The sequence below is a fragment of the Eurytemora carolleeae genome, unplaced genomic scaffold (assembly GCF_000591075.1).
Source record: "Eurytemora carolleeae unplaced genomic scaffold, Eaff_2.0 scaffold501, whole genome shotgun sequence".
Lineage (NCBI taxonomy): Eukaryota > Metazoa > Arthropoda > Copepoda > Calanoida > Temoridae > Eurytemora > Eurytemora carolleeae.
In genome coordinates, this window is record NW_019396608.1 from 12,212 (window position 1) to 39,665 (window position 27,454).

Here is a 27,454-nt window from a genome sequence, read left to right on the forward strand (position 1 = left end):
TTTTCAGTTTGTTATTGGGATCGTACTTTATGAGATTCGTTGGTTACGGTTTCTATTTACCCCGGAATGTTGGGTCAGGTCAATGTTGTGCCTGCTGTCCTGTGTTTTTAATAATCCTGGAGATAAATAAAATGATGGAACCCAACCCTGCTCCATACCCCGACACAAAGTCTAGCTTTCTTAACGGGATTCATGCGCGCCAATACGGCTTCAAACCAAATGTTGACGTTTTCAACAGAGAGCGAAGAAAAGGGTTAAGGATGGATTTGGGTGGGGAGGGGGGTATAGAAAAAAAATGTTTAAGAGGTTTTTAGTGGCAAGACCATAACCCCCTTATGGTCTTGGATTTCATTTTACAACCCGCCTGAAATTCTTCATAAAACTCATTTTTACATTTTTACATTCGAAAACTTAGCATATTTGTTTTAACGACGTTAGATTTTTTTGATCGTTTTCTTGTTATTGATAAGGATTTTCGTTTAAATGTTATTGTAATAGTGTTAATTATATTGATCTTTTTTTACTACTTCTAAATTTCCTACAAAACTTCCTGTTCCTTTCATGGCCTTCTAATTTTACAAATATTGCATAAATATCTAGAATCTTGAGACTCTAAATCTGAAGGATTCCGGAACTGCTAACTAGATGTTGCCGTGCACCCCATCCCTCTCTTCTCTGGTACCCTGAAATCCCCCCCCCCCCTCCTCCCCCTCACACTACAATTTATCCTTTGATCCGGGATTTCCCATCAAGGCAAACCCGGAACCATTTAAATCAGCAGGCGTAAGGGAGGGGCATACAGTTGTTAGTTATAAGAAATTATCTGTTACTAGGCTAGGTGCTCCGTGCTCCCTCTCCTATTAACGATTTTAGCTGTTGCTCTGAAATTTGCCATTATTAATTTTCTGAAATTTTCGAGCATTTTTCTTTTTGAATTAGCACATTTTCAAAAATGTCAAATGTCGACATTTTTCTCCGGCCTGGGGTCATGTCAGTTTCCACAAAAATTTGGCCTGATCGGTTTAGCCGTTTCCACGTTTATTGAATACAGACAGGCAAACAAGTCAAATATAAAGAAAAATGTGAGATTGGGAACAATTTGTCTAATTAAAAACCCCGCTGCCCATAAATAACTAAAATATCATTCAAGTAATTGCAAAAGTATGATTGTTAAGTTTGGATTGTGTTTTACATTTTTTTGTTTTCAAGTCCTGAAAGGTATAAAATGATAAATGATAATAATTCTATTGCAAGTTGTGAAAAATATATAAAAAGAGAATTTGTGCACAATCCAAATCTTAATAATTTCAGAAAACATGACAATGAGCACGGAGTTTGAGACGGATCAGGGTAGGACGGATGAGAATAGGACGGAGCAAGACAGGACTGAGATGAGTAAATTACTTGAGGAGATTGCGAAAGGAGCTAAAGATACCAGGAACAGGAAATTAATCATTAATGTTGAATTCAATTTATTTTTTTTATTAATGCCGAGAAAAAAGTGTTTTCATAAAACTGTGGAATCTAAAAACGACTATAAAACTTAAGTGTTACGATAATTTATTAATTTTCGTGTTTTAGAACAACTGTACAAAACCTAATAAAGGATATAAAAGAAGGAGGGGCCAGGAAAGAAGGAATTTCATTTCTAGACTTGAAAAACAGACTACTTGCCAGGTATTAGCACCTATTTTTCATTAAGTTCTATCTCAGATCTCATCAAACTCAAAGGTTCAGATTGATCTTTTTTAAACGTCGTTTGCAATCAAAGGGGGTTCATGGTATGCCCCCCCCCCCCCTAGAATTAGCATTTTCCCTTTTTAAAGCTTTAAACTCTTTTACTTATAATGTATTACTATTTACCTTGTTTGCTGTATTTAATTAAAGTTGAAACTAATCATCTTTGTTTTGTCAGATCTTTAAGCTGAAACCTGTCTGTGAAGTTTACTAAATATTTGTTTATTAAGTTACATCTCAAACCTGGGATTCCTCCAGCTAAAGAAGATGCAAGGGAAGGGTCTAGAGGAAGAATCAGCTGTTCATAGACTCATAGAAATAAGGTTTCCTACAAAATATATTTAAAGGGACTGTAAACGTTATTTCAAGTGACCCTCTATGCAAAGATGAAAATACCCGATTGACAACGTTTCCCTTGAATCTTAATGTGATCAAGAATGTGGAAGATATTGTCGTTTTTCTAGGCTTTTAATTTTGATAAATTTGATATCTTTTACTGCAGTAGAAATGAGGAAATGGCGTTTGTAGGGAACCCAAAATTGAAAATAACTAGATTTAAAATTATAAACATTGATATTTAATTCAAACTTGATTAGACACAGCGTTTAAGGGTACCGTTGTGAATCCGACATTTCCAATTACACTTGAAATTACACTTGTAGTCTCTTTAAGGAATATTGATAAGTAGTTGAACAATTCATAGATAGTTAAACTCCTCTTCTCTAATGAAGTCTAAAATACTAAACAGATATTTCTAACTGCGTCCTTCAGATCTGCGGTACATTCAAACTACGAGCTATAATGCCGTTCTAATAACTTTTATTCTGAGCTACAATTATCATCCTGATTAATCCTTAGTACCGCATATTTAATCCAATATATTTACCCCAGTTTCTGATTATGTATACTCCCAATCCTGAAGGTTCTCCGTGGATCATGATAAAGTCCCTGAGCAAAGAAAAACTTGTCCCCTGATAATCACATTTTCAATTCTATTTCAGTTATACCATTTTGTTCTATGGATTCCTCCCAAGTCTGTGGAGTTGTACCCTTGTTAAAAAAGAATTCGTGTCATGTTCAGCTTCTTTTTTCATTAATTTTGAACTCTCACTAAAGAATGTTTGGAAATTATATGTTTCTCCTTCTTCAATAATTTTTACTTACATCTGTATTTTTTATTTTGTGGAAACAAATTGCGATTTACTCACTTGGTCTACACGTGATCAATAAATATTGTTACTGTTGTTTTGAACTACCGCAATTAATTTTATCCATGGGGTTTGATCAAAGGAACTGAATGCTCGCCTTTGACGAATTTAAACAATGACTACTGCTAAATCAAATAGTTATCAGTTGATTGATATAGTTTTTTTGTAATAATTCGACATTTGACACTTGACAGTTTATACAGACTAAACTTCTCTATGGTTTCGTTTTTGTACACATTCGTGTTATTTTGCGTTACTGAAATTATTTTTATGTTTTTGTAATTTCAATGTATCCCAATCTCTTCTACCTGTATTGCTGTCCTTATTGATATCTTAAGATTTCCTAATGATGTCCTAATTGTGTTTAATGAAGACCTAATGATGACCTAATGATGGCCTAATAATATATATTGATGTATAATGATGTCTAATGATGTCCTAATGATGGCCTAATAATGTATAATGATGACTAATGATGTATAATGATGTCCTAATTGTGTTTAATGAAAACCTAATGATGACCTAATGATGGCCTAATAATATATATTGATGTATAATGATGTCTAATGTTGTCTATTGATGTCAAAAGATGTCAAATGATGTGTCAAATGATGTCTAATGATGTCGAATTATGTCAAAAATTAAAAGAATGAAGTTCCTTGAACCATTTTAGTCCCACATCTGTAACTTTAAAGCATAATTGTTTTTTCATAAATCATATTTTATAAAATTCATTATCTATTATTTTTACAGAACAGTTCTTGAGAAGATTCGACCCATCGACCAGAAGCTTAGATATCAAGTAGACAAACTCGTCAATATCGCCGAAAATGGTGTCATTGACGAAAACGATCCCCTCAGGTGAGCTTCGGTCAAATTATTATGTAGGGTTTGGACTGAGTTTTTATTAAGTAAACTTAAATTAGTAATCAGAAAGTTCTATACGTTAAGACGTTTCGATATGAGTAAGTTTTGGAAAAGGTTATCTTAATATATTTATTAGACATTGTTTTAAATGATCACTGTTCTTTATTTAGTTTAGTTTTTTGTGAACAATCATTTGTTTATTTTTAAATTATTATATTATTTTTAGTGATGATATTTTTAATTAATCGTAATAATTTGTAATTAATTGTCAAATACGATTTTAAAGGTATAAACCCCTCACAATTATAGTAGAGAAAATGACTGAATATTTTTATTATAATTAAATCTATTATATTCAGGTTCAAACCCAACCCCGCAAACCTGTTGTCCAAGTTGGACGATGAAAGTGAGAATGAGGACGAGGAGGCCTCCAAGAATCCCTCCGAGCAGAAATTTAAGCCTCCGATGAACGTCCCTCAGTACTATATGGAGGGACGAGGAGAGGACAAAGGATTGGAGGAAGGAGAGAAGAGTAAGAAAAGAGCAATATCTAAAAGTATTATGGAGAGCATTAAAGAGCAATACCTGGATACACCGGAAGAGGTTTCTCATAAGGTTGGTTTTATCTCTTGTCTATCTTTTCTCCATATCTCTCTTATCTCTCATCTTCTTTCCATCCCTAAACTACCCAGTACCCAGCGTCATCCTTTATGACTTTCAATCCCTTTAAACTACCCAACTTTCCTTTCTTAATCTTTTTCATCCCTCTAATTACCCAATATTTCTTCTTCTTTCTATCCTTAAACTACCCAACTATCCATCCTTGCTCCAAATTTGCTCCCTTTTCAGCCCTGAACTATGAAACCTCTATTATTAAACCACAGCCAGAAAAGGGTCAACACACGTAAAGTCACAGGTTCATGCATGTTCATGCAACATAACAACTAATGTTAGAAATCACTTAAAACTTTTGGCTTAAAATCATTCCAAGTTTTTGTTTTCGCGTTTTAAGACTCAAACATTTTTAAGGTTGATACAATGCGGCAAAAGTTCATAGAGGAGGAAAGAGAGCGGATACGGTTAGAGGAGGACAACTTCATTAGACTTCCGGTCACTAAAGCAGACAGGTATGCAGTTTATTATGCAGTTTATTTTAGAAAGATTTTGATCAAAAGGAAAATGCCTATGTAAGTTTGCATAATCAGGAGTTTTGTGATGTTAGTCGGATTATTTTAATTCCTCTCACTGATATCTCGTGGTGATTATACTTTGTAGGGATAAATTTAATTTCGGGATCAAACATTTATCCTCAAATCTTAAAGTGTTCACATTGGATATCTAGATCCAACGTTCAAGATTGTCGATACTAAACACAAAAGGTCCGACCTCAGAGCAATAAAGCCTGGCTTAAAACCTATAAAATTATTTTTATCTAGAAATAATAATTGTTTCAATGCTTTAATTACAAACCTAATTTAATTTTAAAGATAAAAATGTTTTAAAGAGTTGTATATTTTAGATTGAAACGGAAACAGATGATGACTATGTCAAGTGTCGGCGACGATTTAACTTCCTTCGGCAAAAGCTTCTATGATGATCAAGCTCCAAGCTCTGGGGGAAAGAAAAAGCGGAAAGCTTCCCACGGCGGAAAGAAAAGTTCGAAGAAATTTAAAAAGCGAAAATTTTAGAAGAATTTTTTTTTAAATATTTATATTTTTTAGAAAATAATGAAGGCTGTTGTACAGAGGGTGATGTCAGCCAGTGTTAGGAACGTAGTTTATTAAAGTATGCTCTACTCGCAAAATTTTCAGTCATGAATTATTAAAATTTATGTATGTTAACTTAACTCTTTTAACATAAATTATTTTGGGAGATTTACAATTTATAAATGTTTAGCATATGTTTCTTTAAATCATTTACTTGATTTTTTAGATTCTATGTACGTATAAATCTTAATATCGTTTATGTAAATGTACAAATCTAAGAAGGAGCATTCGAAAAAACTGACTCTCTAGACTATATGTTTTTTTTTCGAATCTGATTCCACTGAACTAATGGATTCGTATTTTTTATAATATATTCCAATAGTTTCGAAGTGTTGAAAATATGTACAAAAAGGTTCAAGGAATCAAGTATAAACCATGACTGAATAAAAATATAAATTGGTTCTATTTTTTCTCTATCTTACTTTTCTGTATTGTGGCTTACTTACAGGGCATTTTGTGGCCTGCTAAAAAAGTTTATACTAAAATCTCTACAGAAACTTGTGATAGAAATGATAATATCTATTTTTTATTTGATAATCGTTATTCTCGAACCTTATTTAATTTTCCACGAACACTCCCTTAATATTACATATTTCATTAAAGTAAAATAACTATGTGAATGGATTAGTGTGGATGGAGAAATGGTTTCTTCTATTGGAAAAGGGATTGTAGCTCTCATTGGAATCCACAGGGACGATTTCATTTAATTTTATATAAATAATTTCTCAATCTTGGTTGTTGATTTTTTAATATTTGCTATTTCCTTTAAATTCAATTAATTTTACACCAATATTTAATATTTATCTGGAAATATTTGAACTCTTTTGATCTGCATAGAGATGATACAGTCAAGGAAGTGGAATACATCGTGCGTAAACTTATCAATATCAGGTGCGTACTAGGTACTGTCGTGTCAAATACAGTTAAGACAAAATATTACATGTTTTCAATCAAAATCAAATCTAAGAGAAGCAATGAGATCACAAAGTTATTCCATTAATTAAGTACAAATTTGACCTTATGTTAAATCTAGATTGGAGTATTTAAAAAAAAGTAATTTTCTGAAATATTTGGTAAATCTTGTGTTTATTTTAGACTAGCTTGGTAACCCAGCTTTGCCTGGAAACTAAGACTTTCCCTAAAAAAGTGAACCCGCTGAACTTAAATTTTAAAACCCAGCTAAGAACATTTCTATGGTTCTATACAAACAAAGAAACTGAGATTACTGCTTTATATATATATATATATATATATATATACATATATATATATATATATATATATGTATATATATATATATATATATAGGTTATGGGAGGATGAATCTGGGAGAAGATGGGCGAAGTCTCCGAAAGATTTAGATTTAGGAATTTAAAATATGTATGTTTACAAATGAGAAATTAGAAATGACGCAAAAATAATTTAGAATAGTATGACGGCTTTTGGACGTAATTCAAAATGACAAATATATCTAAAATATACATATTGAAGAAATTTTGTGTGTCAGTCAATTTACCCTTTACCACTCCATGAAGGAAAGCGATAGTTTTTATTTTGAGTTCGAAACCTATTTTTATTTGATTGTGGCTTTTATCCCAAATTTGTTATATTTAAAAACTTTGATAAAACTATTGTTGATAAAGGGGAATAAACCGGATTTCCGGTCAGCTATGTCTGGAGATAAATCCTTAGAACTTTACAATCAGGTAACCTTGGTACAAATCTTTAATTTCCGCATCCGGGGGGGGGGGGGGATATTTTTTAAATATTTGAACAAATACAATAATAATAATTCTGAAAAGAAAAATTTTAAAGGATGTAAATAAATAATGAATTAATTATTATGCAATTTAGAATTTCCAAAACATTTCAGTTTGCACAGAGGGAAACATGTACCAATGGTTTCTTTTTAGTTTTTAAGTCAGATGAAAAAAGGTCACTCAGAGGATAAAATTAAAAATGGAGTTTTTGGAGCCATGATGCAGGTAGGATACATTTTGCGCCTGATAAATATTCAAATGTACATTCCAATTTTTCAACATTTTCCCATTCTGAATGGTCCCTCGAGCCAGAACAAATCTTTTAAACATTTATTTCATCAACTTAAAAACTTTAATTTCATAAAGCTACAGAGAAATGGGTATTTAGACTCTTTTAACGTTAATTTTTTAAGATAATTTTGTTGTATGTTTGTAAGTTATATCTTAAATTAAAAACTTGTAGAATTGTAAATAGTATAAAAAGAGTGCATCATTTTTATTGTGTGGAAATCCGTATACTATTGTGCATGGGAATCCGTATACTATTGTGCATGGGAATCCGTATACTATTGTGCATGGGAATCCGTATACTATTGTGCATGGGAATCCGTATACTATTTGCATGGGAATCCGTATACTATTGTGCATGGGAATCCGTATACTATTGTGCATGGGAATCCGTATACTATTGTGCATGGGAATCCGTATACTATTTTAAAGAAATGCAACTTTTATCGATTTCTATGTCAACTAAATAATGTTGCAGGTGGAATTGATCAACGATGGACCCGTAACCCTAGAATTAGAATCATTACCGGAGAAGAGGTCCGAACCTGAACCTCAGCCTGCAGAATAGACTAGTTTATATATATCTCCAGGTGTATGAATTACAAGAGGCAAGGATAGCTTAAGCGAGATAACATTTCTGTATCGGAGCTTTATTTGAGATTTCCAAACCCGAACCTGCAGTTTTATTCAACCCAGATCAGTTGAAATGGTTTCCTTCATTCATTTCAATGTAATTTTAAATAAAGACTGTGGTTACTGTGATAATAAAGTTAGGCTGCCAAACTTTCCAGAAACAAATCGAGTTGAAGCATTTTTCGAAGTGTTCCTTACACGAATAAATAGTTAGATTTTATAACTTCTTCGTACTTCTGAGAAAAACCATCTTTTTCAGATAAAAAATGGAGGATCCTCAGGAGAGTGTTTATATTCCACGTGTGAAAACAATCCAAAGAATGGCGCTCTACGAGACCAAATCTAAGTTTTACCTGGTCGGGTCAAACAATACACAAACATCTTTCAGGTAAGACTTAAAATCATAGAGAATAGAATATATAGAGAGGAATTAAAAGAATCTCTCGGTATGAATTTTTTCAGTCCCTTTCAGCCTGAAAGGGAGTTCAAAGTGTACAAATCATGTAAATGTTCACAAATTAAATGCAGTAGAGTACATTGATACAGTATGTTCCCTAGACTATTCATTTCAATTTCGAAATTTTTAAAGCTGTTAAATAACTATATAATGAATTAGGTGAATAAAAACATCATTTGATTTATAGTTATAACGGAAAATCATCGTTTGTAAAGTGGAAGGCATAGAGTCTATGTGAAATGATCATTGGTCAGTTATGAAACCAGCCTATTTCATAATTTGGCTTTCTTTTAACAATAATTTTAGATTTTCTATAAAATGATATTCCAGGGCCCAACAGGTTATATAGCATAAATATGTGAAGTACACCTGCAGTATGGAAACAGTACAACAAAATGGCCGTTTTACACTTTTTTCTAGTAAATTCCTCTCTATATATTCTATTCTCTATGCTTAAAATGTTATTGTATGAAAATTTTTACAAAATTTCTGAGATTTTTTTAATGATACCCAAGAAAATGTAAAAAAGTGTCCATTTAAACAATTTTCAACCATCTTATAGGTCAGACTTTAAATTAGAATTTTATTTTATGATAATTTTGTTCTTATTCTTCAGTCATTATTTAACGATGTTAAAAAAAAATGGTTTTTTAAGATGAAAACATTTTGAAATTCTCCAAAAAATTCATTCATAACAACTTTTTTTGTATTTGAGAGATTTTTATCTTTTTTTTATTTTAGAGTGCTGAAAATTGATCGAGTAGAAACGAAAAAGCTTGAAGTGTCTGACGACAAAACAATTTACAATACAAGAGAAATACGCGATCTTCTTACCATGATCGATGTTGGGAATCGATCCAAGATCGGTCAGAAGATCGGTTCGGGTCTCACCAAAACGGTTTCCGCTTTTGGTCTGGCTGGTTTCGTTCGTTTCCTTGAAGGATATTATATTATTCTAATCACTAAACGGAGAAAAGTTGGAATTATTGGTCATCACACGATTTACAAGATTGAGGACACATTTATGATTTATATACCGTCAGATAGTAAGGTTAGTGGAAGTTTTATTTATTATTAAATTATTCAATGTTTTTTATGTTATAAAATTAGCTTTTTTGGCAAATTATTTAGCTCATAATATAAAAAAGATGGTTTAACAAAAGAATAACCTTAGCCTTCCGCTAGATAGTTTTTTGTTATTATAGTCTTATCCTTAGAGGGTAACCAATAACCATGTACTTAGCCATTTTAATATTTAAACTTAAATTTGATTTGATTTGTTCAATAGGAGCAGCATCCAGATGAACAGAGATATTTAAGAATGTTTCAGGAAAAGATAACCCAAAAGATAGTTTAACCCCAAAAAGTTGAGAATTATCAGAAAACTTTTATATTTTGTGCAAGCACTGTTTATAAAGCCGTTGTGAATTGTTGAAGGCACCTTTCAGTTCAAAAATACGTTGACTGTCACTTTTTTACTATTTTTTATATATTTTGTGCAAGCACTGTTTATAAAGCGTTGTGAACTGTTGAAAGCACCTTTCAGTTCAAAAATACGTTGACTGTCACTTTTTTACTATTTTTTTTATATTTTGTGCAAGCACTGTTTATAAAGCCGTTGTGAATTGTTGAAGGCACCTTTCAGTTCAAAAATACGTTGAGTGTCACTTTTTTACTATTTTTTTTATGTTTTTACGCAAGACACTTTCTAAGAAATCCAATTTAATAATTCTATTTTCTTTATTATCGATGGTTTGAAGGCAACTGATCTATCATCTAACTTCTACTTCTCCTACAGCTATGATCTGACCCATCCTCTCCAGTATAATCTCAGTAACCCGGTTATACTCAACCAACCCTTCCTGAGTAAACCAATCAGGTTCGAAGGTTGGAATAATATTTAAATAAAGAACTCGTGATATCTATATATATTTTATAGGCTGAGTGATGTACCGGGAACAGGACATTATTCCTATGTTCCAGAATACCAAGAGAAATTTGTCTGGAACCAGTATCTTCTAAAAGGTTAAAATAGTTTTATTTTAATCTTCATATATGAAATACAATCTTTGTTTTATAAATGTTGGTCTTCTTCATTTTTGTTCGCCAGAATAGCGTAATATTTTATTTTCTACACAATTATTTAATTTCAATTCTAAAAATAATCAAGTTTTTGTGACAATTCAAAAATTTTCTTTTTAGACCTTGACGACATTGATGCTGATTGGAAGCTTCCCATAATACATGGATTTGTTGACCAATCTAACGTCAGCATTTTCGGAAAACCGGTTTACGTGACTCTCATAGCGCGCCGGTCGATGAAGTACGCCGGTACACGATTCTTAAAGCGAGGAGCAAATTTCGACGGTGATGTTGGAAACGAAGTTGAGACAGAACAGATCGCTTGCGACTCCAGCATTGGCAGCGACACGATGGGTGAGTGTATGATTACTTATTATATGATTAGTCCCTCTTATTAGCTGACTCCCCATGCTTCCAATGCAGAGATATTGTCGAATATTCGACATAGTTTTACGTCTATTAAAGCATTAGACATAAAAATTACTTAAATGACCCCTTTAAGCTTCCCCCTGCCCATAGTTACAAGTCTTTGTTAAAATGGTTTTAAGGCTTAACACCATAATTCCGTTTTAGAATCACCACGTATATTTATGAACACCTCAAAATGTATAGTGCCAGTTGTGACTTAAACTTAAAGGGACTGTAAACTTTATTTCAAGTGTACCTCCATTTTTAGAGTGGCAGTCCGATTCATAACAGTAAACTATAAAGTTTTTCATGGATGAACAAGATAATCGTCTTTTTCTCTTGGAAAAATGATTATTATCAACTGTGGTTTCTCCTTAAATCTGACATGCGGAAATCTGCTACTGACAATGACTGAACACCTTTAACACCTTTTTGCGTTTGAAAAATGTTGATATCTTCCTCATTGTAAGTCAGATAGGGGTGTAATTGTTTGATTGAAATTACGTCTATGATATTAGCATGTGTATTGTGTATGTATAACTTAGAAGTGAAGTTCTGAATAAGAGCAGTCGAACAAACACCCACTGACAATTTATTTTATCTCGGGAGAGGTCAAAATATACTTTTCAAAATTAATCTAGGTCACTACACAAGCTTTGTGCAGATGCGAGGAAGTGTACCAGCACAGTGGGCTCAAGATTTGAGTAAAATACAGCCTAAACCTCCAATATTTATAGAAACAGAGGTAAGCACAGTCAGCACAGTGGGTCCATGATTTCAGTAAGATACAGCCTAAACCTCCAATTTTATAGAAACAGAGGTAAGCACAGTCAGCACAGTGGGTCCAGGATTTGAGTAAATTACAGCCTAAACCTCCAATTTTATATAAAATCAAAGCAATGTGGGAAAATCTATCAAGTCTTGCAGTGCTGTCATCATACCACATTTTTAGGAAACGAAAAACACGAGACTGGGACCAAGCTCCATTTCTGAAAACCACCTCTGAATAACTAAACTATACTCATGCTGAAGTCTTGTATGGTACCTGTTTTTTTTTGGCAAACCCTGTCAATCATTAAATGCGATATCCAGAGAAAAGAGTATTAGTATTAAATTGTAAACTTTTATATTGTTTAATGTAATTTTGCTCTAGACAATTATAAAGGATGAATAAATGAATGTTTAAAAACGGAAATCAAAATGATGCTCATCAGTTCATACGTTTAGGATCCGTTTGGACTAACTGCTGGGAACCATTTCAACGAGCTGTTGGTTCGGCATGGTAGTCCTATAGTCGTGATAAACCTCGTCAAGAAGAGGGAGAGAAAGAAGCACGAATCCTTGCTCAGTGATGAGTTCACAAAACAGATCAGGTAGTTGGGAGGGGAAGAAGTACGAGTCTTTTATATATTCCTTAGTAAAACACAGATTATTTTTCTTTTTTATTGCTGTACAAATTGTTTTGTGTTTTAAACACTCCTCGGCAGCATGAGTTAGATTGAAATATATATACAGGGAATGGGAATTGGAGACGACTTGAATATCGTCTGATTTCCGATAATTAATAATTGGTGCATCAAAAAAAAAAGATTTAAGTTTAATTAATTTTCCAAAATGTGGTCTACATTATTTGTCTCTTTAAAAGATATTAAACGTTTGAACAGTTCTGTTGATTTTTAATTAACTTGAATCTGGAAAACTCTCCATCAATTTCAAATGTGAATAAAAATGATCTGTGACTGGCGTAGCCATGAATGGACAATTTATTGTACATGCATTTAATCATTAATACATTATTTCTTTGGATATTAAGTCTGAACCTTAAAATAGCCCTAGCTTGTAAGGGCTGAAACATGCAGTTAATTCTACAATTTGCTTTTATTATTTTTTACGATAGTGTATTTTAGTTTTAGTTTAGTTTAGTTCAGTTTAGTTTTTGGATTACTCCAAGGACCCCTAAAGGACAAAGTGAATATATACTATATAATAATAATACTAAAGTGGAACAGACTATGACAATGACGACAGGTTGGGCCATAAGGTTTTATTTGGTTTGGAAATAATTACATGTAAAGATTTCTTTTGGAAAGTAGACTAGAAAAAATAGACTTAAGACCCATGTAAATGTCGTCTTCAGATAGAACTTACAAATTTTCATAATAAAAATTAAATTTTTTTGTATGTTTGTATGTTGTTTATTTGTAAATACTTCTAATTCTTTAAAACTGCTTAGTTTTGTTCTTTCAAATCTCGAACTTCATTGCGAAATATATTTGTAAATTTCTTAAACACGTCTATGTTATTATCCAGGGGCGTATTCAAGGGGGGCTATGGGGTCTCATCCCCTCCTGGATCAGTGAAATATATGCTTTTTGGGGGGTTTTGGCCCCCCCCCCCCCCTAAAAAGAAAAAAAATGTAAGCCCTTCCTGGGGGAAAAAACCTGAATACACCCTTCTTAATATCTTTAAAACTATGTCTTGGTTCTCAACCACTCTTAAATCTGTCTAAATACAAAAGTAAAGACCAGAAATATATTTCGGAGATCTTCATTTTTCGGTATCACAAATTGGGCATTCCTTGTTTTACAGATTATGCACGCAGGCACTATTGCGCTGTCTGAAAATATTTATTGTGCAGTAAAATGTCTAAAATTCACTTCTGAAATCTTAATTTACGTTAATCTATATTTAAGTGAAATACAAATTCTAAGCCTGTGTTTGTAAACGGAGTCCAGTTTCTGTTGTACTGTGCACTCCGTACAGTCCAATTTATATATATATTTATATTATTTTTGAATACTTGGGACAAAAAATGTCGTCATCCAAATATGAGTTTGGCCCACTTTAGTATTAAATCACTTTGCCCTAAAAGGGGTGTAGTAGAAGTTACAGTGGTTAACATTATAAATCTTCATTAGATTTTTTTTGTGATTCTTCTGATAGTAAAAATAAGGCAGATTTAATGCATTTTTTTATGGCATCACATTTTTTTATTATGGATTAAATTCTTTAAATTTTTTGATATTTTATCTTTTTTTCCCTTCTCTTTTTCTTTTATTCATTCTTTGACATTTTTTATCTTATATTTTTATAAAAAGAAATTAAAATTTTAATAAAAACTGTCAATCTTTTATATATACTGAATTGAAAGTTGAAATTTTCGCCGGAAAATTTCTGCTAGAAGCCGAATATTACTGGAATTCCGTTTTCCGATTTATCTTTTCCGGTAATTATAATTTCCACCGGAAAAGATTCTAGCGGCAAATGGGACACCTGTAGTTTGAAATGAAGGAGCAATGACGGAAAGATTTGGGATGTTGATGTGATAAGTTTGTGTGTTCTTAGACGTGAGACTGAGATGGGAAAGTTATTCTGAAAAAAAGGTTTAGAAAGTAGGATGAAATTTTTTTTAAATAACCTATATTAGAATTTTATTAGTGAACTAGGATGCCCATCTTCTATTTCAATTGTCAACATTTTCTCTTTATATTCATTGTAAAACAAAACAAAAATCAAAATAAAGTTCGCGGATTTTATAAAAAAAAAACGTGGATTTCCAAATTTAATGAAAATCGAATTTTGTTGGAGGCTAATTTTTGAAATTTTTTATCATCCATAAACCTTCCCTGGGGTATATGTGAGGTGCCACACAAAATTTGGGCCCTATAGGAATTCATATTTTTCGACATTTATTGGATACAAACAAACAGACAGACAAATAACAAACAATGTATATAAGATTAGTGAATTACCTTAGCTCTAATCAGGTTTTTGGAATTCAAGTGTTCTTAATTTACGTATCCGCGTCAAGCAACAGACCACAGAGCGTCCCATGTCATCTTGTATTATCTCCAATCTTTAACGCCAAAATGCGCATACAATAATCGAAAACCCTGGAATTTTCTGCAAGAATTTTTTTACATTGATCCTTAAATCTCAATTTAGAGCTATAAACGATCTAATATGATGTGGGACACCCTGTATAGTGTATATTCAATACTCTCGCTGAAGTAAAGTTTGAGCTCTGGTCCAGTTTTGCAATCCTGTTTCCCATTTGATAAATATTTCTGTTCCAGGATACAAAAAACACTTTGTACCTAACCTCTTGGGTTTATTTTTTTGTATCTATTGCCAATTTCGTGTCACTGCCATAGTACAAGAGGTACGACTAACATTTTGTACCTTTTTAAAATTAGGATATAATTATTTAAGTTATTCATAGATATGTTTATTTTGTAAAGCTCCGTTCTTGTTCTGATATCCGTAATTTGTCAACTAACTGTTTTTCAAAGTATATTTTTACTGCACAAGTTGTATAATGTATGTTTGTTCAGTATTCAAAGTATATAACTACAAAATATTTAGCATAACTTGATCTCAAGTTGTTCTGTTATCCTTGCAGTATTTTGTTTAATAGTACCTTCTCCTTCACTAATCTAAAGATTTTATACAGTCAACAGTATTCAACATACTTTGTAGCGTATACTGTATGTATAGTATAGTGCATACTGTATATTGTATGTATAATGCATAGATATATTGACTGTACTTTGAAGAATATATGCATAGTGCATATACTGTGTGTTTAGTTCTCAGAATATGATCCAATCTTGTTTTGCTCTCCTAGCAGGACTTTGTTTGATAGTACCTTTTCAGCCACTGATATTTGATCATTGTGTACGGAAAGATTGAACTATGCGAGAAAGAAGATAGATAGATAGATAGATGCTTGGCAGGCCTATATGCAAAGTATGAATATTGAACTTGCAGAATGTTATCTTTCTCCAGTTATGTTCCTTTATCCTGATGTCAGAGGATTCCTAACCGAACTTAAAAGAGTACCCTGCCCGATTCTTTTAACTAGCTCTGTTTTAGTCTTGATCTCCTGTCAAACATTTAGTAAAAACTCTTCTCCTCTCAGTTTGGCAATATAAACAAGGAAAACTTATATATATATTATTTTTTTCGACGTTTTATTAATCGATGGTTTGATAATCGACCTTTTGTACCAACTCCGAGATCAATGCTTGAACTCGATTTTCTGCTGATAAATATAATCTTTCTTTAATATACCGCATGAAAATCGTACCTTGGAAAAAAAATTAAAACAACAAGATACGCATTATTTCCCAAACAAAAAGAACCCACGGTGGATATCGAGATAAAGCTATCTGGATTATAAGTATTTTACACAAAAGTTCCCAGCTCTGATCAAATTTGTTTTTAAACGTTTAGGATTAAAGATAGGGATTAGGTAGGGATGGATAGTGGATAAAAAAGGATAGAAGAAATATGAAGAAGGGCCATGGAGGAAAGAAGAGTGCAAGTAGATGGATGGTTAAGAAAGTATATACATAAGAGGGAAGATAATGGAGAACCAATTACAGCAATGAGGAAAGATGTAAGAATTAAAGAAATGAGGGAAAAAGAAGAAATGATGGGGGGGGAGAAATGGTAAACTGATGAAAGGAGTAAAAGCCAGAATGGATAAAATGATCACATGATCAAGATAGAACTTAGATGATAAGGAAAAAGGAAACAATGTTCAAATGAGGAAAAAGGAACTAATGAGAAAAGAGAAAAGAGGAAAAGGATAAAAATGATCAGCTGATTAAATGATCAAATGAGGAAATAATGAAAATAAGGATAACGAAGAAGAAAGAATGAAGAAGGAAGATAAGATAGAAAAGGAGTATTAGAAAAATATAAAAGTGTGAGGGTGATAAAAAATAGAAGAATAAATTATAAAGAATTTTTATAGAAAGAGCAAAAATGATAAAAGTAAGGTCGGATAAATATCTGAAGGATTAAAGAAAAAAGATGCTGAGAAGGTTTCAAAATAACAGAAAAATGAAGGAATTAGAGGATGAATACAAATCTTAAAAGAGGTTCAGAGATAATGAGCTTTGAAGGTAAAAAATTTTAAGTAAGTAAGGGCGGATTTTGAAAACGATGTCTTAATAGATCAGACAAAACGGATTAATGTTTAAAGGGAGTGTTCGCGAAAAATAAAAGGGGGTATAGGCTTAATGCGATAAAAAAGTGCTTTTGATCGCTTCTAATCTTACTTCTATCTGTTGCGTCCATAAGGAGAAAATTGTTAAAGACGTCTCATACCGAATAACTTAGCGCCCATACAAATTCAGAAAATTACAACATACAACTTAGACCGTAAAAAATCAATTTAATTTCAAACAAATCATTCAGATATTACAACCTATAGTCATCGATTATCTTTCGCCACATTTGTATATAGTTGATTTTTCATAATATGTTTTAATTGTTATGATCTGAGAGTTACTTATAAAAACATTTATTTTTGTTTCGAGGATTTTTGGTAATGAAGACGACATTTTAATATTTTCCAGGAATGATCAAAAACAAGTTGCAAGCTAAATATTATTTTAAAAAATAAAATCATAACATATTCTGAAAAATCAACTATATACAAATGTGGCGAAAGATAATCGATGACCATAGGTTGTAATATCTGAATGATTTGTTTGAAATTAAATAGAATTTTTTACGGTCTAAGTCGTATGTTGCATCTTTCTGAATTTGTATGGACACTACTTTCTTCGGTATCAGTCGTTTTTAGCAATTTTCTCCTTATAGACGCAACAGATAGAAGTAAGATTAGTAGCAATCAAAAGCGCTTTTTTATCGCATTCAGCCTATACCCCCTTTCATTTTTCGCGAACACTCCCTTTAAGGCAGAACGTCTGGGAACATTTATAGAAGGATTAGATTAAGGACGGACGACTTAAAGACCAGACTTAAGAGCTAAGTAGTTTGTAGTAAGGGGTAGATTAAGAATCAGGTATTCTAAGACTTGATTTATTTGAATATTGGGATAAAACCGGATGGAGAGGAGAGGGAGTACTATTTATCAAGAAACTGCTAGGATTACAAAACTTCTCAGGAGCCAGCTTAACACTGGGTCTTGCACACTAATACTTTTCAAAGATCAGCTGGGAACCCTAGAATATCAGGATTAAAGAACTCATATGGAGTTAAGTTGTGTTTTATATTATCGGCAATTAAAGGATTTGCAGGCAAAAAATATCCACAATTGCTTGTTACTCTCTATAGAAGCAATTTGAATTAGTTGAATTAATCCCTTTGTTTAACCTTTTCCTTGTAACAACCCTAGATTCGTTTGTGTATTTAAGTTTTCTTTCCTCCTCATTTTCCCTCCACTTTTTTTAATCTTTTAAAAACATTCTGAAAAATTATCCCAATTCGTTTGATTTAAAATAGATTCTTATATCCTCAACTCTCTAATATATACTTTCTCTCCTGAACTGTCCCAATCGATTCAAGTCTTTTGTTGCACTATCCAGTCTTCATTGATTCTTCATATTCCTTTCACTCCAATTGAACTTTTTATTCCATTACTGTGCTTTTCGTATCGGCCTCCTTTTTTAGTATTCTTTTAGGCATTCGGAGTTGTGTAATGTACTTACATGGAGTGTATATATGACAACTTTACACTTTTCTATTATTCTTGAGTCTAAGGGTGTTGGGGGAGAGACATTCTTAGAAAATCTTTCACTAGAAAATTTATCTGTATTTTATTTTTAGTTATCTGAACCAGTTTCTGCTTGAAAAACACAAGATTCAATATTTCCACTTCGACATGGCGCGCTGCAACAAGGCCAAGGAGGCGAACGTCATGGCTAGGCTCAGCAATATTGCGTACAAGTAGGTTTCTGGTTTATCATATTATTAGTATTCATCAAAACCACTTCATAAGTCACATCTTAAACTTTAGAATTTGAAACAAAACTTGCAGTAAACTGTACATACTGTAGTAAGCAAATGTGAATTTTAAATTATTTCTGGCACTTTGGAAAATTTTTTGAAAATTCTGTGTCTGAAGTAATTTTATGTACGTAGTAATCAAAATATTAAGTCTTCAAAGAAAAAACACTTGGTTTTCTAGGTGTGTTAAGAAAACTGGAATTTTTCACAATAAACCTACTCCGTACTTACACTTAGACCCTACTTGGGAGAGAACTCATCAAGCTGACCTACTCAACTGTAGTAGGGAAAAGGCAAATATTCAAAACCTCCACTGAACATTGAACTGTGACCATAGATTTGAATTAGTACAAAACTTAATTTTTGTTTATTTAAAAATAGATAAACATTTTTCTTTTATTGAAAAACTACGATAATTGTATTTTTATTGGAATCTCGACTAATTCCAAATGACCTACAATTTAAAAAAAGCGTTACTTGCCTGATTCACAACAGTACCTATTTACCTCTTACTGGATTAACAATGAGAAAGATATCTTCATTTTTCTGTTTTAATAAGTTTAACATCTGTCATTGACGTTGCATCATAAAACCGCAAGTCAGTTATTTATAGAAATCCAAAACTGAAAGCAATCAAGGAATTGAGTTTTTTCCACAAAATCAAATTTTTAAACCTCTATATCTTTTCAACCTAATAGCGTAATCCTTTGATATTTCAAACTTAGACTATTTGATCTAACAGAATACATAGTTTGAAATATCTAAGGTCTACGACATTTGGTTGAGAAGATAAAAAAGAGTCTGATTTTCATTCAAACATCTTATCTTATCAGTTTGGACCTTTTTTGTCAAGGACGAGAAACTTCCCTACCTACTCAGACAGACAGGAATAGTCCGGACGAACTGTGTTGACTGTTTGGACAGGACGAACACTGCTCAGTTTGCAGTTGGGAAGGTTGCATTAGCCTTTCAGCTCCATGCCCTGGGTGAGTAAAAGTAATTATAATAGACACAGTGCGCCTGTACAAAATTAAGACTTTTGAAATGCCTCAGAAAAAAGGTTGGTCGAAAATATATATAAAATCGTTGAGAAAAATGATAATCCTAATGGATTAATGTAAATGGTAGACAGATAAGAAAGACTCATGGTAGAACAAATTAGAAAGACTCCTGTTAAGACGGGTGTCAAGAAGGGATAATGGACATGGTAGAATGGATTTAGACAGGTTCTGGTAGGACGGGTATAAAGGTGGGATAATGGACATGGTAGAACGAATTAGAAAAGACTCCCGGTAGGACGGATGTAAAGGTTGGATTATGGACATGGTAGAACGGATTTTTAAAGGTTCTGGCAGGACGGATGTTAAGGTGGGATAATAGACATGGTAGAACGGATTTATAAAGGTTCTGGTAGGACGGATGTTAAGGTGGGATAATGGACATGGTAGAATGGATTTAGAAAGGTTCTGGTAGGACGGTAATGGACATGGTAGAATGGATTTAGAAAGGTTCTGGTAGGACGGGTGTAAAGGTGGGATAATGGACATGGTAGAATGGATTTAGAAAGGTTCTGGTAGGACGGATGTTAAGGTGGGATAATGGACATGGTAGAACTAATTAGAAAAGACTCCTGGTAGGACGGGTGTAAAGGTGGGATAATGGGCATGGTATAACGGATTTATAAAGGTTCTGGTATGACGGATGTAAAGGTGGGATAATGGACATGGTAGAATGGATTTAGAAAGGTTCTGGTAGGACGGATGTTAAGGTGGGATAATTGACATGGTAGAACTAATTAGAAAAGACTCCTTCGTAGGACGGGTGTAAAGGTGGGATAATGGACATGGTAGAACGGATTTATAAAGGTTCTGGTAGGACGGATGTTAAGGTGGGATAATGGGCATGGTAGAACGGATTTGAAAGACTTCTGTTATAAAGGGGGGATAATGAATCTGGTAGAACAGATTAGAAAGACTCCTATTAGGATGAATGTTAAGGTGGGATAATGGACATGGTAGAACGGATTAGAAAGACTCATGGCAGAACAGGCTTAAAGGTGGGTTCTATTTCAAACTTCACGGGAGTAGCTGAACCCCTAGCTTGCGCTGCAGTATAAAGTATCCTCTTTAAAAATTTAAGATATGGAAGGAGTTGAGTCTTTGCCACAAACTTGAATATTCCATTCCCTTTATCTTTGCAACCTGGCGGTGTAAACCTTTGACATTTCAAACTTAGATTACTTGATCTAACAGAGTTTATAGTTTATATCTAAGGTCTATGACATTGGGTTGCAAAGATAGAATCTGTATTAAAATATCAGAGTTTGTGGGGAAAGTTCAATTCCTTTAGTAGTAACTTTATATAAACTTTGATTATGATTATCTTTGGACATAAATAAGATACATGAAAGTATTAATATACTTTTTGGCGCAAAATTTAATTTTCTTTAAATTTTTACAGGTAACACAATGTTCCAACTGGCCTTAAACAAGGTTGACGTAGGGAAAACTAAAGCATTTGGAATTTATAAAAGTAGATCTATAAAACATGAGTTTTCTCAAAAAGATCTCGATGAAAAAAGTTAGGATTGCAATTTTTCGCAATGATTTTATTTTTAAACCCCAACAACCTTATTTTTGAGGCATTTTAAAGGTCTTGATTTTGTTCAGGCGCACTGTGTAGATAAACTTTTTGATAAAATAAAATCTAGCATTCAAATTTCGCAATTAATTTACACAATAAGAATTATCCCTATATATTGTACTGTAGGTGTACTCAAGGAACCCCAGCTAGAGTTTGATACGGACAGTGTAAGGATGCTGGAGGAGATGTACGAGGATCAAGGAGATACACTAGCTCTGCAGTACGGAGGATCAGCACTAGTTCATAGGATTAAATCATACAGGTTTTCATAGATAAAAATGTTATGACAAGGTTTGTGTAGAAAGAATTGTAAACATTTACATTTGTTAACATTGGTTTGTAAATCTTTAATGGAAATCCAGATATTGGAATTTTAAAAAAATGGAAATTTTCTAAAAGGAAAAAGAACTTTTTCAATTATTCGAATCTGAAATATATAGTGGTCTGAATTAAATTTGGCTGAGACTTAAATTAAAACTCTAAAAATATCTAAAAATATCTGAAAATATCTGAAAATATCTAAAAATCTCTGAAAATATCTAAAAATATCTGAAAATATCTAAAAATATCTAAAAAATATCTAAAAATATCAGCCATATTAATGTTTGAAACTCAAACCCTCATTTAGAAGTCTTAAGCTATTCCTGCAAAGTATGATTTGATTTGATTTAATTCTCTGTTTAGAAAGTTGGCTCCCTGGACTAGCAAGGGAAATGATATAATGCAGACTATGCGTAGATACTACAGTAATACACTCAGGTACGGTACGGTACAGTACAGTAAGAGTACAGTACAGTACAGTACAGTACAGTACAGTACAGTACAGTACAGTACAGTACAGTACAGTACAGTACAGTACAGTACAGTACAGTACAGTACAGTACAGTACAGTACAGTACAGTACAGTACAGTACAGTACAGTATTTTTGTTATAGTGATGCCGAAAAGCAGAACACAATGAATGTATTCCTTGGAATATTCCAGCCTGAAATCGGCCGTCCACCGATTTGGGAAAAAGAACACAATTTTGATTATTACCTTCATCATCAGCCTCCAGTTCGTGTTCCTTCTCCCCTGACACAGGTAGGAGGAGTAGGAGGAGAAGGAGGAGAAGGAGGAGAAGGAGGAGAAGGAGGAGAAGGAGGAGAAGGAATTATGATATTTTATTTCCTTGTCTGATGGGAACTTTTGTGTAGGAAACTCATAATCACGATCGCTTGGCTAGATATCCACTGTAGGCACCTATAATTTTAGGAACTAAAAAACGTACCGTTCCATATCTTCATTTTAGTGTTGCCTCCGCTAATCAAAGCCTCGCTTTAACCCCTTACCGCCAGCATCTGGTTTGTACCTGCCTTGGTTGATTTCCCTTAGAGTAGGGGAAATGAGATTATGGTGGCAGATTGAACTGGTAGGGGAATCAGCACCTGACTGAGACCCTTACTCGGACGGCGGTCTGAGTATTCCACATTGGGGATCTTTCATGATCATTTTCTAATACTAATATAATACTGGGTACGGTTACCATGCGGGAATTCGAATAAAAATTAAATTAATCGACAAATAAATAAAAAGATTGAGATCAAGCTTTGATCTCGATATCCACAATATCCCAGCTCTGACTAGTCATTTAAGTAGCATTTCAAACAGCTCTTTTAAGCAATTTATTAGAGAAAACATTACACTATATTGTGTTGTAGTGGTGGAACCCTGAGTTAATCAACTACCTCCCCTACTCCATGGATATCGGGACGAAGGTCTGCACTGAGCTGACCAAGGCTCAGGACCTACTGGAGAGTTCAGAGGATTATTATCATTCATTCGAGCTTACTGTTCTACAGGGAAGGAGAAAAATTAAAAGCTAAATTCTTGTCAATTATTTAAAGCAATTGGCCATAATTATTATGCAAGAGTTTTTGGATTTTTGATGAAGCAGCCATGATAAGCCATCCTTAAGACTTTAGTCCTAGTAACCTTTTACTTAAAGTAACAGTATTCATTTAAATAATATTTATTGTTTTAATTGAATTTCAACTGAAATAGTCTTTTTAGTTATTTTATTCTATTCTTCTTGATTCTCCAGGATCTTTTCGCATTTTCTGAGATAAATCATTCAGTTAGAGATTATATGCCTAACTTTACTACAGACTTCAGTCCCTTCAGGTTGGTTATTGTATCTGGAAACAGATTAACAAAAATATTACAGTGAGAACCAGAAAACTGGAATAAGAAGACGACATTATAGCACTGCTTTATTGATTATGTCTTGTTACAAATCAAATAGTTTTATTGGGAACTTATTAAGTGAAATGGGTCTTTACTTGAGTCTGAACATCTTCCTATTCCAGAGTTTTCTGGCTCTCATTGTATGATTTGCTAATATTAAAAATATTAATTGTTGTAAGCAACAACATGACTTTCAATATTTCATTTAACATTTTGTAATTCGAAATATTTATTTCAGTGTACGGGTAAGGTTGGGTAAGAAGAGAGAAGAAATGTCCAGCAGTAAAACCAACTTATCGATGAAAAATCCCAGTGTTGCCGGCAATAGTACTAGCTCCACCACTAGGGACGCCATCTTGAAATTGATTTCGCAGATTTTCTTTGATCTCCAGCTCACAGACTGGATAAATGGTTCATAAATATGTTTTTAAAGATGGGTTTTGTCCTAGTACTGAGGATGAGTCTGATCAGAGTGGTTCTGATAGTTCTGATACAGATCCATCATTTTCAGAACAGAACAGATCAGCAGGTTAACAGTTGGAAGTTTATGAAATCATTGAGTTTCCTAATTTTAAGAAAAAATATTTTAATGACTTGGGGCGGTGGGGTGGGGTGGGGGGGGGATCATTGAAAAATTAGACATCAAAGGCCCGACAAAGGGAAGTACTTTTGTCCCTCTGATACTTATTATCCCAAAAATTTATTTATTAGCTACAAATTAGCGAATAAAATCCTTTAAATATAAGTTTGTGACATACGCAAAAATACCTTAATTTTCGGGGAAATAATATTTTCTAGAAAATCTACACCCCTGGTTTTCTTCACATTACAGAGGATCTTTTTTCTTATTTTATTTTAGTAAATTTAGTTAACTTTCCTATTTGTGGTCAAGGTTGTTTATAAATTCTGCAAATATTTGGCTTTTATTTGATAATTTTATTTAATTCCTGTTCTTTATATAGGCGAGAAGATGAACAGATATGTGTCTTTCGAGTCAATGTTTCCAAGTATGAAAACAGTTTATGGAGTTGAAATCACTCCGCCACCCCCAGGAATTCAAACATTATATTTAAATCACTTTGACAAAATGAGAACTTTTAATTAAACTAAATGGAATGTTCATGAATGTAAAAATGACGAATTATGATTAAAATATGACATTTTTTATTTCTAGCTGATGTTTCTGTGAACGTTATTTTTGCTACGCTCTGTCGCTGTTCTTTTGACTTAAGCCCTTTAATGAATTTATGAACAATCCCTTTAGTTTCATATTTTTGGAAGAATTTTTGGGATTTGTTATAAATATGATGTTTCCAGGAGACATGTCTTTGTACCGGAGTAACAGTGCTTTATCTCGAGATTCTGGACCTATGCCAGGGAAACGAGTTTCAACCTCATCTGTTCCTCATCCTCTAGCCAGACCTATCAATAGGTGATTGATAACAGCAAACCCTGTCTTCTTAATGCTCTCTGTTAGTCCTATTAAAATAGCTACACACAAAACAAGGATCAATTTATTGTCCGCTGAAAATATGCAACTTTAAACCCAGTTCATTTTCATTCTCTCAGTTAGACTTATTGAAGGTTGTACAATTTATAAATTATTTTTTATCCTCATTTTTGGCTCTTTAAAATGTAGTAAAAAAGGATCGATTTGTATTTCTTTTTCAGTTTTATTCTGAAACTTTTTATAAATCATTGCAAGATCTATGCTTACGAGTGTTAAAAGGAATTGTTTGGAAATTCTATGCAGCTGTTTAATTCAACTGGAAACTTATAAAATTCGCATATCTTTTTATCTTTTTTGGCCATAATTCATTTTACACAGTGGACTAGAGTAAACTTGAATTCGAACCGTACCGACCGCTTGTAGCGGCCTTAGGGACGCGTGGCAAGTATGGGCCCAACCCTATCCTATGCAGGCTAGGTTTCATCTTTGATGGCGCGGCCAGACTTTTTACAGTACCCAGCCTATCATAGGCCTATTTGACCTACCCCACTTGCTTAGTTTAGTGTGCTTATTATTATTATTAAAGCACACAAAAGTGGTCAAATTGACTTTTATCTGCTTTTCAAATTCTTTCTATTTCTTTCTAGAAAGGAAACTTCTGAGTATTAAAAAGTGTTTCTTATTCTAAATTTATCATTTCTTTCTGACCAGGCGACGGGGTTGTCCAGTTCCTGTTCATGATTACTCTGCCCGTCTTCTGCCTCCTATATCGGAGAAAACAAGATTAATTTATGAAAACTATGTCAAGGTACTATTATTACTTTTGTTAACAGTATTATTTTAAAAAAGAGATTTTTTATGATTTTATTATTAATATACAAACAAACAGAGATTGTTAACTTACAAATAAAAATGAACTTTTCCATAATTTAATAAAATTATTACTTATGATTTTTAAAATGATAATATATTTAAGGTTGGTGAAATGGGCGCCAGTGAGCCGAGTAGTACCAGTCTCCGAGCATACGAAGAATATGTAAACGCTTTTCAACCCAAGAGATAACCGTCTTAAACCATTATCTGGATGTAAATTCAAGTCTTTGTAATGTTTGTTTTATTTTCTGAAAACTGTGCTTTCAAAATTATACTTTTGTCAAATTGTTTATATATATTTTAGACAAGAGCTTGGAATTTATGAATTGGTCGATCTAATTTGTATTGGTTCCAATGTGTTTCGCTAATTCCTTTATCTATCATTGCCCAATTCTCCGATTCAATGAGAGAAGAGGACTCCCTTAAACCTTAACATTTTAGGAGTTGATCGCGACCAATATTAGTTCTATCTGATGTCCTTGTCTAGATGAAATTGATACAAAAACTCATATATATGAGATTTGGTATAAGAGTGAGAGTTTTAAATATTCAGCAAATATGCAACGAATTTGAAAATGAAGACAACCCAGAGGAGCCTTAAAAGTATAGGTACGCTCCTTTTAAAATGTGAATGAAATACTTATTTATTTTTAATAGCTATAATTGATAATATTATTGTTACGTCTGTACCACGTGACCAGAATTTCCACCAATTGCAGTGCAGTATCCGTCAAGTAGCTCGGTCTATATCACGTGAGAGGAGTTTTAACCAATTGCCATTCAATATCTGGTCACAAGGCTCCGTCGACTAGATTACGTATATACGAGTTTTTTATAACTTTGACACAGTTTTAGTTCAATTTATCGAGACGGAAACATCAGATGGAACTAATATTGGTAGCGATAAACTCCTAAAATGTTTAGGCATAAGTCTGTAATCCCTTTTAATTAACCTTAACAGCCCCTTTAAACTGATGCAATTTCCTCATTCAGCTTTATTGCAAAAATAATAAGTGAACATAGAACGAACTAGAATTTATTCTCCAAATGACTTATTTTCCAAGATATTTTGGGTAAACGCATTTTGTAAGATCTGATAGGTTCTACTTTTAATGATTGTAATTTATAGTGAGTCAGTTTTGATAGTGTAAGTCATCAGCATACACGTATTGTATATTTTATTCCTTCTGTGATACAAAAAACTTCACAAAAATTACTATTCTTATGTGAATATATAAAACAAATAATTTAAAAAAAACAACATAAATATGATATTTCTATTGTCTATTTTG

The 27,454-nt window shown here is 32.9% G+C and overlaps 3 protein-coding genes across 4 annotated transcripts; all 3 read left to right on the forward strand.

Moving 5' to 3' along the window:
- Positions 1-1,290: 1,290 nt before the first annotated feature.
- On the forward strand, positions 1,291-5,537 carry LOC111706223 (neuroguidin). 2 transcript variants are annotated; one of them, XM_023479039.1, is made up of 7 exons: positions 1,291-1,444; positions 1,582-1,677; positions 1,968-2,060; positions 3,699-3,806; positions 4,172-4,427; positions 4,842-4,939; positions 5,332-5,537. In XM_023479039.1, the coding sequence occupies exons 1-7, from the start codon at positions 1,317-1,319 to the stop codon at positions 5,498-5,500; spliced, it is 948 nt and encodes a 315-aa protein (XP_023334807.1). In that variant the 5' UTR covers positions 1,291-1,316; the 3' UTR covers positions 5,501-5,537. The 2 variants fall into 2 exon arrangements, with proteins under 2 accessions (XP_023334807.1, XP_023334808.1); XM_023479040.1 differs by having other exon boundaries at positions 1,292-1,438.
- LOC111706225 (D-aminoacyl-tRNA deacylase) lies at positions 5,502-8,519 on the forward strand. Its single transcript, XM_023479042.1, has 8 exons — positions 5,502-5,580; positions 6,207-6,269; positions 6,416-6,469; positions 6,887-6,945; positions 7,070-7,113; positions 7,222-7,284; positions 7,492-7,563; positions 8,105-8,519. The coding sequence occupies exons 1-8, from the start codon at positions 5,540-5,542 to the stop codon at positions 8,192-8,194; spliced, it is 486 nt and encodes a 161-aa protein (XP_023334810.1). The 5' UTR covers positions 5,502-5,539; the 3' UTR covers positions 8,195-8,519.
- Positions 8,513-27,280, forward strand: LOC111706219 (polyphosphoinositide phosphatase). Its single transcript, XM_023479030.1, has 22 exons — positions 8,513-8,647; positions 9,458-9,767; positions 10,005-10,046; positions 10,477-10,595; positions 10,656-10,741; positions 10,919-11,152; positions 11,848-11,951; positions 12,434-12,579; positions 18,791-18,910; positions 19,152-19,263; positions 19,824-19,956; positions 21,740-21,875; positions 22,298-22,372; positions 22,549-22,696; positions 23,314-23,454; positions 23,697-23,776; positions 24,078-24,185; positions 24,289-24,368; positions 24,802-24,891; positions 25,157-25,271; positions 26,001-26,097; positions 26,266-27,280. Exons 1-22 carry the CDS (start codon positions 8,526-8,528, stop codon positions 26,350-26,352), a joined length of 2,685 nt encoding a protein of 894 aa, XP_023334798.1. The 5' UTR covers positions 8,513-8,525; the 3' UTR covers positions 26,353-27,280.
- The last annotated feature ends 174 nt before the right edge of the window (positions 27,281-27,454 follow it).